Source organism: Parasteatoda tepidariorum, chromosome 5 (genome assembly GCF_043381705.1).
Source record: "Parasteatoda tepidariorum isolate YZ-2023 chromosome 5, CAS_Ptep_4.0, whole genome shotgun sequence".
Lineage (NCBI taxonomy): Eukaryota > Metazoa > Arthropoda > Arachnida > Araneae > Theridiidae > Parasteatoda > Parasteatoda tepidariorum.
In genome coordinates this window covers 45,699,510-45,717,784 of record NC_092208.1, presented here as the reverse complement: position 1 = coordinate 45,717,784, position 18,275 = coordinate 45,699,510, and the positions used below count along the sequence as shown (strand labels likewise).

At 28.2% G+C, this 18,275-nt stretch overlaps 1 protein-coding gene across 3 annotated transcripts; it reads right to left on the bottom strand.

The window, feature by feature from the left end:
• Positions 1-2,422: 2,422 nt before the first annotated feature.
• On the bottom strand, positions 2,423-13,502 carry LOC107450237 (mite allergen Lep d 7). Of its 3 annotated transcripts, none has more exons than XM_016065991.3 (4): positions 13,198-13,328; positions 11,058-11,125; positions 6,397-6,683; positions 2,423-2,829 (listed from the first exon to the last, which is right to left on the bottom strand). In XM_016065991.3, the coding sequence occupies exons 2-4, from the start codon at positions 11,104-11,106 to the stop codon at positions 2,506-2,508; spliced, it is 660 nt and encodes a 219-aa protein (XP_015921477.1). In that variant the 5' UTR covers positions 11,107-11,125; positions 13,198-13,328; the 3' UTR covers positions 2,423-2,505. The 3 variants fall into 3 exon arrangements, with proteins under 3 accessions (XP_015921477.1, XP_015921475.1, XP_015921476.1); XM_016065989.3 differs by lacking the exon at positions 2,423-2,829 and adding an exon at positions 3,966-4,395 and having other exon boundaries at positions 13,198-13,502; XM_016065990.3 differs by lacking the exon at positions 2,423-2,829 and adding an exon at positions 3,966-4,395 and having other exon boundaries at positions 13,202-13,309.
• Positions 13,503-18,275: the final 4,773 nt, after the last annotated feature.

Here is an 18,275-nt window from a genome sequence, read left to right as displayed (position 1 = left end):
GAAAGCAAAACAAAAAAATTATTGACATTAAACTCAAAAACTGAATTAATAGTATTTTAATGAAGTGTAGGAAATAGATGTGATCAGGTTGCTGGTAGTGAAGGTAAATGTATGTGATCAGAGGTCTGTTTAGAAGAAATTTGAGTCCTTAACGGACCCTTCGCGAAATAATTTATCTTTTAATCGGACCCTTCAAAAATTTATTTACCTTCATTATTGTTTTGTTAATCGAATAAACCCTCTGAGGGGGGGGGGAGAGACGGTTCGAGACAAACTAAGTTTCCCCAAGTTTAAATTCCAAATGTAGTATTCTAAGAAAATATTTCTACTTTTACAAGCATCGTGTGAGCATTCTAATTAATAATAATCATAATTTTTTTTTAAATAAATAATAGATCGATTTGTATTTATTCATAAAAATTAATAGAATATTATGTAAATACAAATTAATTTCTTTCCAATTTTTAAATAAAATATTATAAATTTAAGAATTGTTTAAGTTTACTTAATGCATAACACATTAAAAGTGATACATTACTAAATTGAGTTATTTAAAATATGTCAATTGAAATTATTATAAATGTGAGTGATTTTGTTTCCATTATTCGTCCGAAATGAATATTCTGTGTTGAGCAATATAGGCTAGATACCAAATATTTGTATGTTGCATCTCTAATTTCGTAGCAGCAATTGTTAAGCAGAATCTTTGCAATTTAAAAACTTCTGGAAAAGGTTTTTAGCAATTTTTGTAATAACAGGACCCTATTTGCACAAATTCACAAGAGCCAGACCCTGGTTGAAAGAATATGACTTAACGCTTTTTTTTATATTCACAAATTATGAATAGTTTTTTCACAATTTTACAAAAACAGGACCTTTCACAAAATATCTGGACAGACCCCTGGTGATGCATCTCTCTTTAATGTGCTGAAAAGCAGTTAAGCCATATCCCCTCCCCCCGTTGTGTTTAAAACTGAAATTAGAATTATCTATATATTTTTATTTGGTGTGCAGAATTTTACTGTTAATGTCAGTTACCCATTACTAATCAATTAGATGAACTATAACTATCCGCGGATGAATTATTTGGAGCTACTGAAATATTTGCACAATCTTAACCTAATATAGTGATTGTTCAATTAAGGTTTGAAATAATTGTATATTCAACAAAAAATACTATTTAAAAGCTAAGTGAGAATGTTTTTTTTTTAAATAAAAAACATTGAACTTAAAAAGAAAAATTTCTTGCATTTTTATCAATTGGTGACAGTCTATTTAACTTAAAAAAACTATGCCAGTTTTGATAAGTTGTGTGTAATTTGGTTATTTTTCTCCAAAATAATTATGTAAGTTATTTTATTTTACTTGTGAATATTATTAGCTTTGCTTTTGATCTTCAGGTTCGAATGCCCAGTTAGCATGTGGATTCGAATATTAAATTAGTATGTGCATAAAGATGGAGAACAAAAATCTATCTGTCAATGAAAATTATTTTTAAAGATCTAGATGAGAGAAAAAAATAATAACAAAAATTAAATATACTCTATAAAAATTAAGCGTAGTAAATCGATTGGAAATACAGACAGGCACCCGATATTGTTTCGTATTTCATCATAAAATATTTGTCTTCATATATTCTTTCAGATGTGACATTAGCAGCTTGGCTCTTCTGCAACTTAGAATTTTATACTTTTTCTCTTCAAATTTCCTTATTATTGTAGTTGCATCTTGAATTGTAGTATATATATATATATATATAAATTGAATAATGTTATAAACTGATAAAAATATAGTTAACGCACTAATGAAAATTGAAACTGCCAACATCAACTTCTAAGAATTACGAAAATATGTGTTACTCGAATCAAAGTGTAAGTTACGGCCTTGAAAAAGGTTTTTCCTCGAATCTTGCAAAATTGTGTGTTAATTTTTGTGTTTTAAGGATGTAGCCATAAAACCTGTGTCTGTTCTTGTGATAGGTTAAATGCTAAAAAGTCATATTTTATTGTTTTTATGTAATAATTAAAAATGTTGACTTCAGTTAACGTGTTCCTACAAAATATCTCCCATGTTAAAGTCTCCTCTAAAAAAAAATCATAATAGACGTCGTACAGTTTGTCTACGGTAAGAACTCCCCACGCCGCAAAATCTGAGGCCGTATGCTGCAATGGAAGCAAGAATAACGTATTTCAGGGAGGGTAGCTTTTCTTCACTCTAGGGCTAACGCAATTGACCGGAGAAAAAGATTACCCTTCTCTCACCGAAACCAGTCCTAAACAGTGACCCCACATCCCTATTTGAAATAATTATACATCGTTACTATAGTCACCTCCAAAGGTCCATGGCTAGAGTTCTTACTTTTGATAAATTATAGTTAAATCATATTGGAAGGTAATCAATGCGAGAAAGAAGATTCATTCAATTAAAGTAAGTTATTTATTTTACATCTCTGATGTATAAGAATTTTGAATTACGATCCAAGAGAACCAATTTTTACTGAGTATATTATTCAATGTTAATTTCTCGCATTTCCCTCTCTAATGCTTCTGTCACAGGATCTTGAATAGTTTTGGCGATGGTTCGTTGGAAGATTCCTGAAAATTTAGTGGTAAGTTCTCCCAAAGCCCAACCAAGGTAACTAGCTCCGGAGATCTCGATTTTAACATCTTTAAATTTTTTAATCTCGAATCGTTGGAGGCGTGGATGTGCAACTTCCGTCGTGTTCTTCTTGATCAGAACTTCAATATCAGCTTCGAAATCGTGAGAAATGAAAACCACATTACCTTCTTTATTTGAATGTCTCTTCTCTTTGGACCATGTGTAACGACCCTGTGAAAAAGATACGGTTTCAGTTTGTTTTTGCTTTGATATAAAAATTTGTCAATTTAAAATTATCTAAAAAAAAAATTTTTTTTCTTTGAAATGCGGTATCAACTCGGATATCGAAATTTGGCTAAGTTAAGATGATAATATTAAGGCTTTTTAACATGCGTTTCAGGAAATTTGATGACTCATAATTATTTTCAGTACTAGAAATATTCCAATTTTGATGTTGTAATGTCAAAAACATCTATAGAACTTTCACTAAAATTTCATTTAAAATTACATTCTGCAATGAACTTTCCCAATTTGATAGATTTCACCATTTTTATATTTTAGTTGTAGAAAACTTTCGTCCCCTTTTTTTTTCTTTTTTCAAATACATAAAAGAAAATAAAAAAATACGTAAATGTAAGAACGGTGGACGGTAAAAAAGGTTCCGCCAAAAAAGGCCCATGGAGATAAAGGTCCCTAGAAAAAAAGGTACCGGTAAATAGGGTCCTGGTAAGAAAGGTACTTCAGCAGGGAAAGGGACTTTCAGTGGGACGTTTTTCTTTTTTTAAGAGATTAAGATAAAGATTTCTTTTTTTTAGAAACTTTTTTTTACTAATTGATTTTTAATGGAGGATATGTTATTTTAAAAAAATTTTTTGTAGAAAGATTAAATGTTTAGATTAGCTAATTGAAGGGGACTTGTGGGTAGTGCGTATTTTTTCTATATTTAATAAGAGGGAATTATTTGAAATGTTTATTTTTTGAGAAAGATATGTTGTTTTTTAAATGTATTTAAATAATAAAATTTTATTTTTAAATGTTGTTAATTTGAAATAGTTTTTTTTTCTAAATATTTGCTTTAGATTCAAACTTTGAATAAATTTTTAATGAGTAATTCTCATTAATAGGAAAAATTATACATTGAGTCAGTGCAACTACAGAAATTCGACATAAAATAAAACAGCGAAAAGATCTTCAGTTTTAATTTCGAATTCTCGTTCTCTCTTCTCATTTAAAATATTTTTCCCGACACAATTTTCCTGAAACTGGTACCCTTCTACCGGAACCTTTTTTGAATTTTTTTTTATCTACATTCGTCAGTGCATAACTAGCTATGTATTACCAAAATAGTAATAAATAAAAAAGACAACTTTTAAACAAAGAATTGAAAAAATTTATTTCCTCTCTGAAGTACATTAATAAACTTCATTATTCATGATTAAACTATAAGGCTATTTAATTGTAAACAATTTATTCGATGTTGATTTCTCGCATCTGTCGCTCAAGTGCCTCTCTAATGGGTCCCTCCAAAGCGTTTCCAATGACTCTCTGGAATATTCCAGATAACAGAGTGGTCATTTCTCCTAATGCCCAAGTCAAATATCCTAATCCAGTCATCTCAATTTTAGCGTCTTTGAATTTCTTGATATCGAACTTCTCGAGTCTGGGGTGTGTGGGCTCGCCTTCACCTTCATGTCTCTCTATGATAACTTCACACTCTGCCTCAAAATCGTGAGAAATGAAAACAATATACCCTTCCCTGTCACTGTGTTTTGTGAGTTTAGACCAGGTATAACGACCCTGTGGAGAAAAGAATGACCCTTTATTTTAAAATGCAAATATCTTTCGTTTTTTTTCTTTCACATCTGTTTACATTTTAAAACCAACTAGCTCAAGCTAAATGCGAATTAGAAGAAAATTAATGTTTCCAATTCATATTCATGGTGTATCTAAAATGTTGTAATATCTTTTTTTTTCCTTCGTAATACTGCCTTTTTCTTTCCAGAACAAACTCATTTAAAACTCATTCCGTCGGAAACTAATTTTTAATATCGGAATCTAGATTATTATTTTTCTTCTCGAAATCATTGATGACTTTTCAAGTTAAACTGAAATTTAAACCAATTAAAATAAACTCTGAAAAAAATTGAATCTATGTTGGATAACCGTTACATTCCTAATTATTACATTCTTAACACTAGAAAGACGGAAAATTAGGGTATATACCTACATTACCCAAAAGCAGTCAATATGACTGGATTGTGAATGCGTCAATAAATTTGTTTAAAATTAATTTTTATCATTTTTTATATTATTTCAGTTATATAATAAGTTATTAGTAAATATTAACAATAAAAAAAAATATATGTAGTGCAAAAAGTCATAAAATTCTAAGAAATTGTGTCATTATATACATCATTGTTTTTCGAATTGAAATTAAAAGCAGTCAAAATGACTTCCTTAGACAATCTAGTGTTAATCATAATTTTTGACTCCTTGGGTAGTGTAGGTTCTTAGAGGAAGTTAAATCGGTTTGTTATTCATAAGAATTTTAAAAATATTTAGGAACCACCCCTATGAGGATATCGCCTACCTTGCGATAACACCTCGGGATAACACCCCTAATATATATATATAAAGAGAGAGAATCAAAATCAGAGTTATCGATAACACTGAAAGATGTTCTAATAATCACCTAAGACTAATTACAGTACACAATAGGAATTAAAAAGAAACTAATCATTCTAAAATATGATAGGATTTTCACGTACTAGGAATCAAAATAAGGATTCGGAAAGTGATCTAAAACATGGTAATTACTGCATACTATATTTAGTTACATACTATATTTAGCATACTATATAAGTTACGAAATCATGCAAAAAAACGTACTTTCTCTAGAAACATACCTTTTTCGTCGGAATGGAATTTCTGACTTTTTAAATATAAGGAGAAGCCGGAATTGTTTGGAAATTGGAAATATATGGTCATAAAAATTTGGTCAGGAGAGTGGGCGAAAGTTTAGACACCTTGATGTTAATTTTCCTTTTTTTCGCATATTTTTGAGAAATTTTGAAATGCATCGAAATTTTTTTTCTTCTCCCCACAATTATAAAATTCGTTCAACAAATTCCCTACAAAAATTTTTAATAATTAGTTTTTTTATTTTATTTAATAATAGTCGAAAAAAATTTGAATTGTTAGAAATACCAATTTTTACATTATTTTAAGAATGTAATTTTATGTGGCAATAAGCAAAATTTGAACGAAATCGGTAGAAGAGCTCCTGAGAAGTCGAATTTTAAAAAGCCTTGTATTTAAAATACGATTTCATTCGATCGATTTCGCTCGAATTTTGTTTTAGTAAATTACATTATTTACTATGATGTAAAAATTCGCATGTCTTGCAATTTAAATTTTTTCGACTATTATTAAACTAAATAGTAATAAATCAAAATTAAATTTTTTTTTTTTTACATGAAATTATATTTGGACAAATGAATTTTATAATTGTATGCGAAGCTTTTTTGATTTGCTTAAATGCTTTTCCAGACATGATGAAATGCGCAAAGAGTAAAATTATCATCGAGTGGTCCTAACTTTCAACCCCTTTCTTATCAAGTTATCAACTTTCTATAAGAATAATTATGTTTGGTTTTGTCTTGTCAATTTTAATTTTCTGTAATTTAATTTTGTTTATATTTGATATCTTGTACTAATTTGAATACGATTATGAATTGATTTTAACATTTAATGGAACAAAAATATTATTTATGGAATTAAGAGAATAGACTTGCTTACTTTTAATTCATCAGTAGTTATTTTTCCTTTAATGGTTATAGTATTGCCATCACAACTGACTTCAGTTTCTCCGAGTCGAGTTATGTTAGAAAGGCCCCAAAGAACACCATCATTCAATTCAACAATAGTTGATCTTGGAGGTAAACGCATAGGGTCTGGAAGTTCTTTTCTGGCTTTCTCGAGCACTCGATCCAAGTATTCATTTACATCTGTTTTCACACAACTAGTGTCTCGCTCTTTTTCACTGTCATTCTCGCCAAAAAGACGACTGATGAAGCCACATTCGCCTGCCAAACACATAGCACATGCAATTTAGAAAGATTTTTTCAAAATTTTATTTCATAAGTTTAATTGGATACCAGCAAGTAACGTCATCGTAGGTAAATCGTGGCATTTATCGATTCAGGAGTCAATCAGGCTTAACACACGCTGGTGACGTCACTTACAGGTATCCAGTTAAATATGATTTAAATCACATGCTCAGGCATAATTACCTCACGTATTCTCGAGTTGCAAGTACCCAATCATCATATTATTTGCTTAAATGTTAACATTTTCTGCCATAAAAACATTATTAATAATTTTAATTGTTCACATACTTCAGAAACATTCACTGTAAAATTATTTATTTTTCGAAAAGTTATGATATCTGAAAAAATTATCAATTAATCACGAGAAAACGATTTCATTAAATTGTCCGTAAAATCGTTTGCGAAAAAAACTTTTTTTTTCTTTCTTGTTTCCAGAAAAATTCTTTTTGGTTGTCTCTCTCTCTTTTATTATAACTCAGGATATTTCCGCTTCATCTTTTCTGATTTAAAGCTGACAGTTATAAATAATAATACGAAAATGCAAAAGTTTTTCAGAAATTTACTGGTGATTTCAGTTTTAACAAATCGTAAGTAAAAACTCATTTTTCTTGATTAAATTAAATTTACTCTAACTTTTTAATTTTAACTTTAGTATGACTTTTTCTCTAAAGTTGGTGTATTATTTCAATTGTGTAAGTTGAAATAGTAATAAAATTTTACTTTATATCATAGAATTTGCATTTTAAAATGTATTAAGCAATTTATTTTAAGAGTTAAAAAAATTTAAACCGAAATATCTCATAAGTATTAATTAGTAAGGATCAATAATAATAAGAATGGATTATGTGGGTCATTCTATCGTATTAATGTTAAGTACGAACATTCCCAATCAAGTTTTGAAGCGTTTTCTTTTTTTCAGTACAAAATAAAATAAGAAGAGTATCAATCATTTTAATATATTATGTGCTTATTCAGATACATTAACCTGAAAAAATGAACTAAATTTTTAAAAAAAATATTTAATCAGATTTTGTTGCGAGCGGGGATTTATAAGTCAAATACCGTGTTTTGCATATAGTGTCATAAAAATTAAAATTATTATTTTATAAGAAAAAGGACTAATATTTGTAAAACATCGTTTAAACATTTTTCTACAGTTTGGGGGTTTGGATAGAATTTTCTTATGAATTGATAATTATCAGGCTTAATTAATTAATTACTTGATAATTAATTATATAATTATATATTAATTATAATAATTATTAACTCGATAATTAATTATAAGTTAAATGACGAATAAATTCAAGAATACAATTTATCTCAAAAAATTATTCTAAATCATCAAAATTTACATATTTGTAACTGAATTTCAAAATATTAAACAACTTGTTCAGTAGGTACAGTTTAAATTTTTTTTTCTCACCAAAATAGATTTAAGAAGCATGTTTTGTCCTTAAATTCGTATGTATTAATACTATTTCATGTGTGAATAGTTTTATATGTTTGAATCCTAAATGCATTAGGTATATTTTTAAACTTTCATGAAAACCGATGTGTTATAAATAGTTGTTCGTTATAAAACGGAAATATTTCTGTACTTAAGCATGCTAAATTACAAACAGAATATTTTCGAATTGAAAAAAGAAAGATTATTTTGCTTCTTCATTGGGATTTTAAGTACAGGTATAAAGCAAAATGCTTGAACTAGTAGGTGTAAGTGAAAATTCTTTATGAATAGTGCAGAAATGTAGGGTGATTCACATGCTTTTAAATTTTAAGTAATAAAATTAAAAAAACTATTTTACTATTTTTTCCGTGTAGAAATCTTCAGTCTAAAAGCATACGTTGAATAATTGTTTTGAATAATTATTTGTTTAAAATAAGGAGATTTTTTTTTTTAAATTATCAGAACACGGAAACTATACGATTCTTCTAAGCCTTTTGATAATTGTGTATAATTTTATGTGTAAAGAAAGATCTTTACATCCACTTTTAGTTATGCTAAATATTTTCACAAATATTTAGCATAACTAAAACCTACTTCATTACTATATAGTAATATTTGTACTAATTACCTAGTGTTAATGCTATAAAATTGAATGGGTCGCCATCTTGATTGATTGTTTTAATGAACAAAATGTCCTGTAACTAATAAGTAAAAAGATACTGATAATCAAGAAATGTAAATTTGCCATTGTAGAAATGGAAATTAAAAGTGAAAAACAAAACAAGAAGTAAGTAAGAGGAACGATGGGGCCAGGAAGAGGTAGATGTAAGATGCATTTCAAAAGTAGAATATACGTTATAAAGTAGTTTTGAAGGTAGGGTGAGAAACTGTTTACAAGGAAATCGGCATTTCCTTGCAAATTCTAAAGCAACAAGATTCCTGAGCATCAAGATGTGCTTATGTGACAGGAATGGGTAAATTCTTTGGTGTTATCGGTGGTTCCAACAATGTGCGGCAATAGATGATCTACTGAATTCTCGATGAAATACATGTTTGCCATGTTCCTCTAATCTAAATTTTAAAGCAAGCCTGGTTTACCCAAGCAAAAGTTCCATTGGCAAGGCATGAGGTAGGATCTCTAAGGGACTTGTTGAATTTTGTTAATAGGCTTAAAAATGACTCGATACCAAAAGTGGACAGGTTATCAGCAATTTAGTATCAAACAGAGGATTAAAACGGTAGAGTGAAAAGTTCACTGACAGTATTGAAGGAAGAAGGGAGTTTGGGTTTAATAAATTTATCAAGAACTGTAGTACATAAGAACTGTAAACTTTTAATTTGCTTATAGAATTTACCATTGAGTTGGGAAGCAGTTTGCAAAACACGGGAATTAGCAAGGAAAAATATATCCATAATTTCAATAAAATAGTTATGATATTCCAGTGACAATACTTATAAACAGTTTAATGATGTTTTAAATATTTTTTAATTGTGACTAATTACTGCAGTTGTATTTAAATTCAATTTGTGATAGCAATTTTGTTTGAATTCTTATGATCTCATACAACGGTCGGAAGTAGCGCACTACAAGGTAGTGAAACTAATGTAGTCACTACTTTTTTTCGTAGTTTGTACTGTAGTAGCTACTTTTTTTCGTAGTTTGTACTGTAGTCGCTACTTTTTTTCGTAGTTTGTACTGTAGTGTGCTACTTTTTTTTTAAAAAAAGTAGTGTATTGAGTAGTGAGATACAAAAAAAGCAGTTTGTAGCGATTCCTTTAACGTTTGTTTAGAAAAGAAGCATGGTTCTAACGCAACTAATTTTTCAAATTTAATGGTACAACTCTTCGGGGGACCGTCAATGGATACAATGAAAAATATCCTGTTGCTGTAGCTGAGCTTTAACATAAATTATGTATTTAAAGCCTCGTATAACTAATATTTAAACCAGCCATTGCGAAAAATAGACAATTAATCACTTTGGCCACACTTTCACATGCGAATGCACACTTGTGAAACATTGATGTGATTTCAAAGGAAGGAAACATGTTTTCGATGTGCTTAATATTTTAGAGAAAATAAAAGAGCATTAAAGACTTACAAAATTGTAAATATTGGATTATTTCTTAACATTTTTACGATTCGTTGTCCAAGAAGGCATAAATGATTAAAAGTTAGAAGAACTAATTCGAAAAAAAAAATGGTTTTAGAATAACAAACTGGTTAAAGTAAACATGAATAAATACTTCTTAATAATTCCTCATGCTTACATCAGCAAATTTTTAATTAAAAACAATATTGAATAAGGGTGCAAATTAAGTTAGTAAGCATAGTTAATCTCCTAAGTGTAGTTAAATTGTTACTACATTTCAAAATTAGTTTGTAGTCACTACGTTTAAAAAAAAGTAGTTGTAGTTAACTACGTTTGTAACAAAGTAGTTGTTGTAAACTACAAAAATAACGTAGTTTTTCAGACCACTGATCTCATGCATGCATTCACTGCAGTAGAAAATTAACTAACCTAGGTAGTAACATTACACATAATCGTAATTAGTCAACATCCGTTACTAAATGTTTGTATAACTGTTTTTAACTATATATTGCGGCTTCTTAAATTCGTCTGTTCCGTTTACAATCAAAGTAATGGCAAGAATACAGTTAATCTCATAAAAAATTTTGCTTTCTGGCCCTAAAGACTAGAAAGAAAATTCAGTGTGTTGTAAAATGTTCTCCTCAGTTTTTATCTTGATATTTTTAATTTTCAAATAAATATGAAACTTTGGATATGCATTTAAAAAAATATATTTCTGGTTTTAATCTTACTATCAAAATTATATAACTTGAGATTAGTACGAAAAGTTAAGTATGAAGTAAATAAATAAATATCAGTAATAAAAGGACTTACCGCTGCAAAATATAACAGCCAAAGTGCTGAATATTAAAAGTGTCTTCATGGTTTAAACTGTAGTTAAGCTGTGAAAGTTAAGAAACCTTTTTAGTATTTTAAAATCTTAAGGTATTAATTCTATTAATCACAGTATAATACATCTTTCGTACTGTAATATTAAGGATATAAAACTGTTTTAGACATTTAACTCATTTGATTAAGATAATCAATCGATCTGATTAAAATAGGAAACCTTTTTTTAATTGCTTAAAGTTACTGGGCAATTAAAAAAAGGTTTCTTACTTAATCGTACAATTGTTAATATAGCTTAGTTTGTGCTGATTGAATTTTCTTTTTGAGATATAAGCATATCTAAAGGTCATTTTAAAATAGCATTTATAATTGTTCTTGAGTTTCATGTACGGAAAAATTGTTGACTTATTTAATTCTATTTTTTCGTAATAACTATTAAAAAGTTTTTGTAATTTTCCACATTTCAAATAATGGCATTTTTTAAAATTAAAACTCTTTATAAGCTCTGAAGGAATCTATTTGTCGAAAACTCATGAAAAAAATTCGTTTGGGCTTGATTACCAACATGTTACGCATTTTGTTGCCTTTAGAGGGGAAGGTTTAAAATCCTGCATGGCTGTTACATTTTGAATTTCCTGTTTTCTTTTACTTCACTCTGTAATTAGTTAATTAGTTTTCTGAAAATAAGTTTGGAATTTTTTAGCGTCTTTTCTGGTATAATGTTTTAATGAGACAAAAAGTATAGATAAAAAAGTTAATACAGATGAACTAATATCGAACGCAAATTAAAATACATAAATTTTGATACTGGTTTATAATTTCACTTCTTAACTTTCATTTTGGATGAAAGTTATGAGGTTTAATAATGTTTATTGATATAAATCAAATTAAAAATTAATGTTTATTCCAGAAATGTTATCTTTTTTTATATTTTAAGTTTTATAGAAATATCTACCGGATGTTGGATTGTCCTCATATTACTGCATGAAAATTTACCTCAAATTGCGGATTTAATTAAGCAAGTAAACAGTATAATACTGCCATGTAATAGAATCAACCTAAGGCACAAAAGATTGACATTTTTATGCAATTGGCATTTTTGAATGATGAGCTACATATTGCAGAAAAAAAATAAAATAAAAAATAATAATAATAATTTTTTTTAAAAACACATTTTTTTAAAAAGTTTTCTGCAATTCTATTTCTTAGTTAGTATCATTAGCAATAGAAAATAAAGAAGTTGTCAAACCACTTTTCTCAATACGTATCGTGATGCACTAAGCTTTTTTTTTTTCTTCAGTTGCATGGTACAATACATGACTTTACATAAGTTGGAATATTTATTGAAAAATATGGTATAAACATTGATTTTTCCAGATAATTAAGTAACAGATAAGAATTTCCTTTTCTTATATTTAAATTGTGGTATTAGTTAAATTTTATGAAAGCACTATTTCTGAATTCCTATTAAATCAAATGCATTATTTTTATGATAAATGTAGTAATGTTTTGTAAGTAATATCCTTTTAAATATAAAAGCAATTTCTGTTATGACAACATATTTTATATTAATTACCTAATGAATTTTTTTTATTAATTTTTATCACATCTTTACAGGTTCTAAGATCACATACTAAATGTAGCCTTGCTTGAATTAATCTTTTTGGCAGCTAAATTTTTTCTGCTATTAAGTTTTTTTCATCTATAATTCTTAGTCTGTTACTGTGGAATTTCATAAAATTTCGATTTCTATAGAGTATTTGCTTTTCCATGAAGTGTTTTATTTTAAATTTAAGAAAAATAAAAATGCAGATAAAAAGTGACATAATATCAAGTTAAGAATAAGTAATATTAACAGATCTTGATCTTTAAAAAATGTTGTTCCTAAAATAATTGTGTTGCAAATATAGAGTGTGTTTTTTTAAAATTTATTCTTTATTTGAGTTTTTACGAGTATTGAACTCTGTTATTTCATAAACAAAAAATAAATACATAAAACTAAGTAAGGCAAAATTTGAATTGAACATCCCTTATGACCTTCGTTTAGTTAAAATCATAAACATGATTTAATTCATAGTTATCATTATCAATAATAATCGTAGTTAGAGAAAAAAAAATTACTTACAGACAAAGTGAACTCGTGTTCAAGTTCTCTGTGGAATCGTATCAAGCAAACTGTGGGAATTAAGTTTTTAATTCCACATGTAATATTTTTTCGATGGACCAGTTATCGATATAACAGCTGTTTATAAAGATAGTAGTTAATCTTGGTGAACTTTGGCCTTATTCAATTCCTGCAAAATTTCTTACAGTCACTTTATCTAAAGAAATTCATCGCCAATTACTTCGAAGAATAATTTCCAGAATTGTTTTCTCGGAGCTTATATAATATAAGTAACATCTTGTGAATAAAGAAGCTTAAATTCAACTGAAACTGTTGTGTAACTAAGCTGCATAAGAGAAGTGATGTAATTAATTTAAAGTATTATTTCTTTTCAATTTGGTTATAACGTAGTTTAATTTAACGAGCAAAATGCATAGGCTCCAATTATTCACTTGGTCTGTAAAGCAATGTCAAACACGCAGGTCCAAAATTAAATTTTTTATGCATGTAAACTTTGTAATTTTTGAACTATCGACTAATTTGACCGCATTCGAATTAGAATAAAAATATATATCCAAAAAATGTTTTTCTTTATATTTATTTTTTTTAAATTTTTTTTTACCTTGAGTGAGGGGCAAACCATCTATTAACTATTTAGGAACTAGCCTCAAAGTTTAGGGCTGTATTGTATAAAACTAAATAACTTAACATTGACCCCTGCATTGATATTATTTCTACTTCTTTTTCCAACTATTTTCATGCTCGTTTACTTTTGGCGATGGGAGTCAGCTTCGAAAACATGATCAATAGTCAAACCATCAAACTTGTGCAAAACTTCACTTTTTCGCCATTTAAAGATCAAGTATTTTATTTTAATTTTATATTTAACATCCGTCGTTGAACAGCCCTCCCAATTTTCGGGTTTACGACTACTAATGTTCAACTCCGTAGCCTTGTAATTTTGAACCAATCCAGAAGACAAGGAAACACCTAGATCAGTAACCCCAGAGGTATTGATTAATTATGGGAACATGGAGGACTTTGAGAGTAAACAGATTTAAAGTGCATCAGTCATTTACCACACGGGGAATCTTCGGTCGGCGGGGATCGACTCCATGACCTCTTGGACATGGGCTCAGAGACCTACCAACCAGATCTTATATTAAAACCAAAGCACTACGCAATTTCATTTAGACCTACCTACCACAAGTACACCACTCACTTCTTGCACTTTTTATCGAACTTATTAACAAGCCTTCTCACGATCACACGCATCCAGTGCAATATATAACTTTAAGATTCACTGCTGTAACTTATAGATTTTGAGTGTCTAATCTAATAAAAAAAAACTTGTTTCGAAGATTTTTAAATGGCTTTTGTGCCAAAAGTCAATTGCAATTGAATTTACGGGGGGGGGGATGCTTTACGTTAATGAAATTTGATTTTGAGAAAAACGAATTTCAAAGTTTGAGAGTTTTCATTCGATTGAAATCGCAAAAAATTAAAATATACTCGAATGTCACATGTATTTGCATTTCCTAAGAATTTCTAAACTTAATTTACAGCTTTTGATGTTGAGAAAAATACAATTTTAAAATCGGATTGGACAAGAACCGTTTCACTTACTCAAAAAAAAAAAAAAAAAAAAAAAAAAAAAAAAAAAAAATTCCTCCTCAATCAATACTTCCTCACTAGTCTTCCCTTGGTCTTCTTCACTATACTTCCTTTGTTCTTCTCGTCTACCTTCGCTTGGACGGAAGCTGCATCCCCCCCCCTCCAACACATCCCATCTCTTCTACGTAATAACTCTCGGGGTTGACAGATTTTTCACGTTAATGATTTATTAAAAACTAGTAATTCTCAAAATGCATAAGATGGTGATAGTCAATTTTGTGAAAAATGAACATAAACCGTACTCCTCCTTATTGATCTGTAATTGTTTATATCTTAATAATTAGTGTGGAAATTGAAGAACATTAAAAAATTATTACGAAGTGATTCACTCTTGGGCCAAAAAATATTTCTAAATGTAAATAGGCGTGTTTTTTCCTTAAAAATTATACCTCATAACTTTCAATCCTGACCCCAAAGTTTTTAAAATTAAAAAAAAAAGTAAAGAAAACTCGTCTAGTTGAATATATTAAAAATTTCGATGAAATCAAAAATTTTAATTTTTCAGAACTACCCGATTGTTTAAAAAATTTTAAAGTTATCTTAAGTTATCTCAGATAAGAAAAGTTATCTTAGATGTTTAATCAGCATTAAAATGGTATCTTTTGAGATGAAAACTCAATCGTTTGCATTTTATTGTACATTAAAATGCAAACAATTGCGTAATATCTCGTTACGTAGGCAAAACGTTTAAACGCAAGTTTATTGTTTCGATGTTTTTCTTTAGATTAAGAATCGTTGTTTTTTATTTATAGGAAAGTATTTATTTTAAAAACTGAAATTACTCAGTGTGTTATTTTGATAAATGTTGTTCTAATTTTTATTCTGCTTAGATGAATTTAAATTTGGTAAACAAATTTTAAATATCTAGAAGGGTTATAAATTCAAAAAAATTAAGAATAATGCTTTTAAAATAGAACGAAAAATAATCGCCATATTTATTATTTCTTAAAATATTGATAAAAAATAGTGTTAAATTATTTATATATTTTTTTGCTTGTCTAAAAGCCTTTTAATTTAGGGATTTAATGATTTATCTAATATATTCTATTATCACTTTAAAGAATCTTAATGAGCTTTTTAAAATTAGTTTGTCGATGTGATGAAATATTATAATAAAACTTTAAAGCTTTATAAGTTCAAGTTTCCTAAAAATTTTTTGTTATTACCTAGTTTAATATTTTTAATATTTATCAATGGAATAAGACTAAACTGTAGATAAATTAAAGTTATTAATAATTGTTTATTCCAAGTATTATATAATCACAAGGTTTTAATATATCTAAAGCACATCATTCTAAATCTAATTTTTAGAATGTATAAAAAAAGAACATTTGCAAGAAATAGTGTAATTAGCTTTTCAATATATTACTTTCGCATTGTTAGCTAAGGGAGCCATGAAGATAAATGCTGCATATTTTCGTAACCAACGGCGGTATGAGTGACGCAGCATTACACACGAACCGCATTTACTTCCTTAGCAAATTGAGTATGTTTCAAGTCCTTCACAACGACAGATCAATACTTTTACTGTGTCATCATTAAGATTACTTATTGTTTTTTTATTATGAAATTTGAATATCGAGGTATGCAATTCCTTACTCTAATTTAATCTGTGTCATTTTAAAGGATAAAATAGGAAACTTGAAAGAAATTGAATAAATAGTTATTAAGAAATAAAAATTCTAGAATTTTTCAATCTTTATTAAAAAGAGCTTGTTTCATTTGTTTAATAATTCCCAAGATATGGTGAAATACTCAAAAAGTGAAGTTAACATTAAGGGGGCGAAGCTTTCAACCATTTTCTTATGTAAACTATTTTGGGACAATTTTTTTTCCAGATTATGGTCCCCCCCCCCCCCCCTNGGGCCCCCCCCCCCCACTCTTATCTTGAGAGTCAAGAATAATGACATGTTTATTCAGAGAAAGTACATTTTTGTGGCTGATTTTTCGAAACTTAAAATATCGTTGGCGCTAATTAATTTGTACATTATAGGTTAGATCCTTGAACTATTGAGTCCTACTAGTACGCGAAAATCGCTCATTTAGATCAGAGGTGTTTAAAGTGTTTTCTTTTTTTTTCACACTCTGCACTAATTTCGCAACTCTTGTAACTGTTTTAATAACATCTACAAATAAGAAAGTTAGATATTTTTAATCAAATAAAACAATATTTAATATCCATCGAGCGATTTCTTTTTACTAACGTGTTTTTATGAACTTAAAGCAAAGTTTATAAACAAATTAAATACTGCCACAATAATAAATTAATGTTTATTTATATTAGGTGGCCATTTGATATGTGAATTTCTTTTTACAATTAAATTTTTGAATTCGGATAAATGCGAATCATAATAAATCGAAATTAACTCCTTCAAGAAGGAAAATTGCTTTCTTTCCAAAATAATTACTTCTTTTAAGGGATTTTTTAAAAGTGAATTAATTACTATTACAGGTTTTTCCTTTAAAAGTAATTTTATTGCACAATTTGATTAGATTCTACATAATCACGGTTACTATTAAATTATGATTAATTATATAAAGTTTAAAAATTTAATTGCAGATTAAGAATGTTTGTAACCACAATTATAGTTTATAAATATTCTTGTAGAACTTTAATTTCTACCTGATGATGAGACCTGTAAGTTAAGAGAGCCTCTCTCTCTTAACGGGGTATCTTAATCTGCATAACAATGTTATCCCGAAGGTGTCTGAATTTATGACAAATGTATAGTTCTGTTTCCTAAATGTCATGAAAAGAGATAAATGTTAATTTTCCATGACTTTTACATAAATTTGCATGGGAATCAAAGTTAAGTTCTTCGATATAATTTTTTCATGGAGTATCGAGTATTTGTGTCTAGAGTAATGATACATACATAGAATAAAATCATGTTTTTTGTTGCTTATATCCGTTTTTTGGACGTTATTTTTTTTAGAAATGATGTAAGCTTTTTTATAGTTGGCATAAAAGAACAAAAATAAAAATTATCTTTTGAATTATCATCCCGAAAATGATGTCACTACGTTGAATTCTGTATTACGGTATCACTCTGGTACACAGTAGTTTTTAAATTTTTTAAAATTCAAAAAAATTTATTTAAAAAAATATTTTATAAAACTCTTTATTTTAATCTATTTTATGGGTTAGAATTATTTTTAAAATGGTTAAGAAATATAAGGAAGGTTAAGACTTTTTTTGGGGAAAAAATAATTTTATTAAAGTAAAAAGTTTGTATTCGATCTTTAAGAGTATTGTAAGGGTCATAAAAATAAGGGCTAACCTAAGCAATAGCAAAATGCAGCGCAACAAGATGGATTAAAAAAGCAGGCGACATTTTTGGAATTCGTGATCGCAACGCTCGAGTACGCCGTCTAGCGGGAGCCTGTAAATATCGGACATTAACTTAATACAATCACATTTTCTG

What these genes read in the sequence shown, in the direction of transcription:
- LOC107450237 (XM_016065989.3), bottom strand. Translation starts at nt 11,106, where the DNA reads ATGAAGACACTTTTAATATTCAGCACTTTGGCTGTTATATTTTGCAGC. An exon ending in GGCTGTTATATTTTGCAGCG is followed by an intron (nt 6,684 to 11,057) that starts GTAAGTCCTTTT and finishes TGTGTTTGGCAG; the next exon opens with GCGAATGTGGCTTCATCAGT. An exon ending in TAACTACTGATGAATTAAAA is followed by an intron (nt 4,396 to 6,396) that starts GTAAGCAAGTCT and finishes TTTTCTCCACAG; the next exon opens with GGTCGTTATACCTGGTCTAA.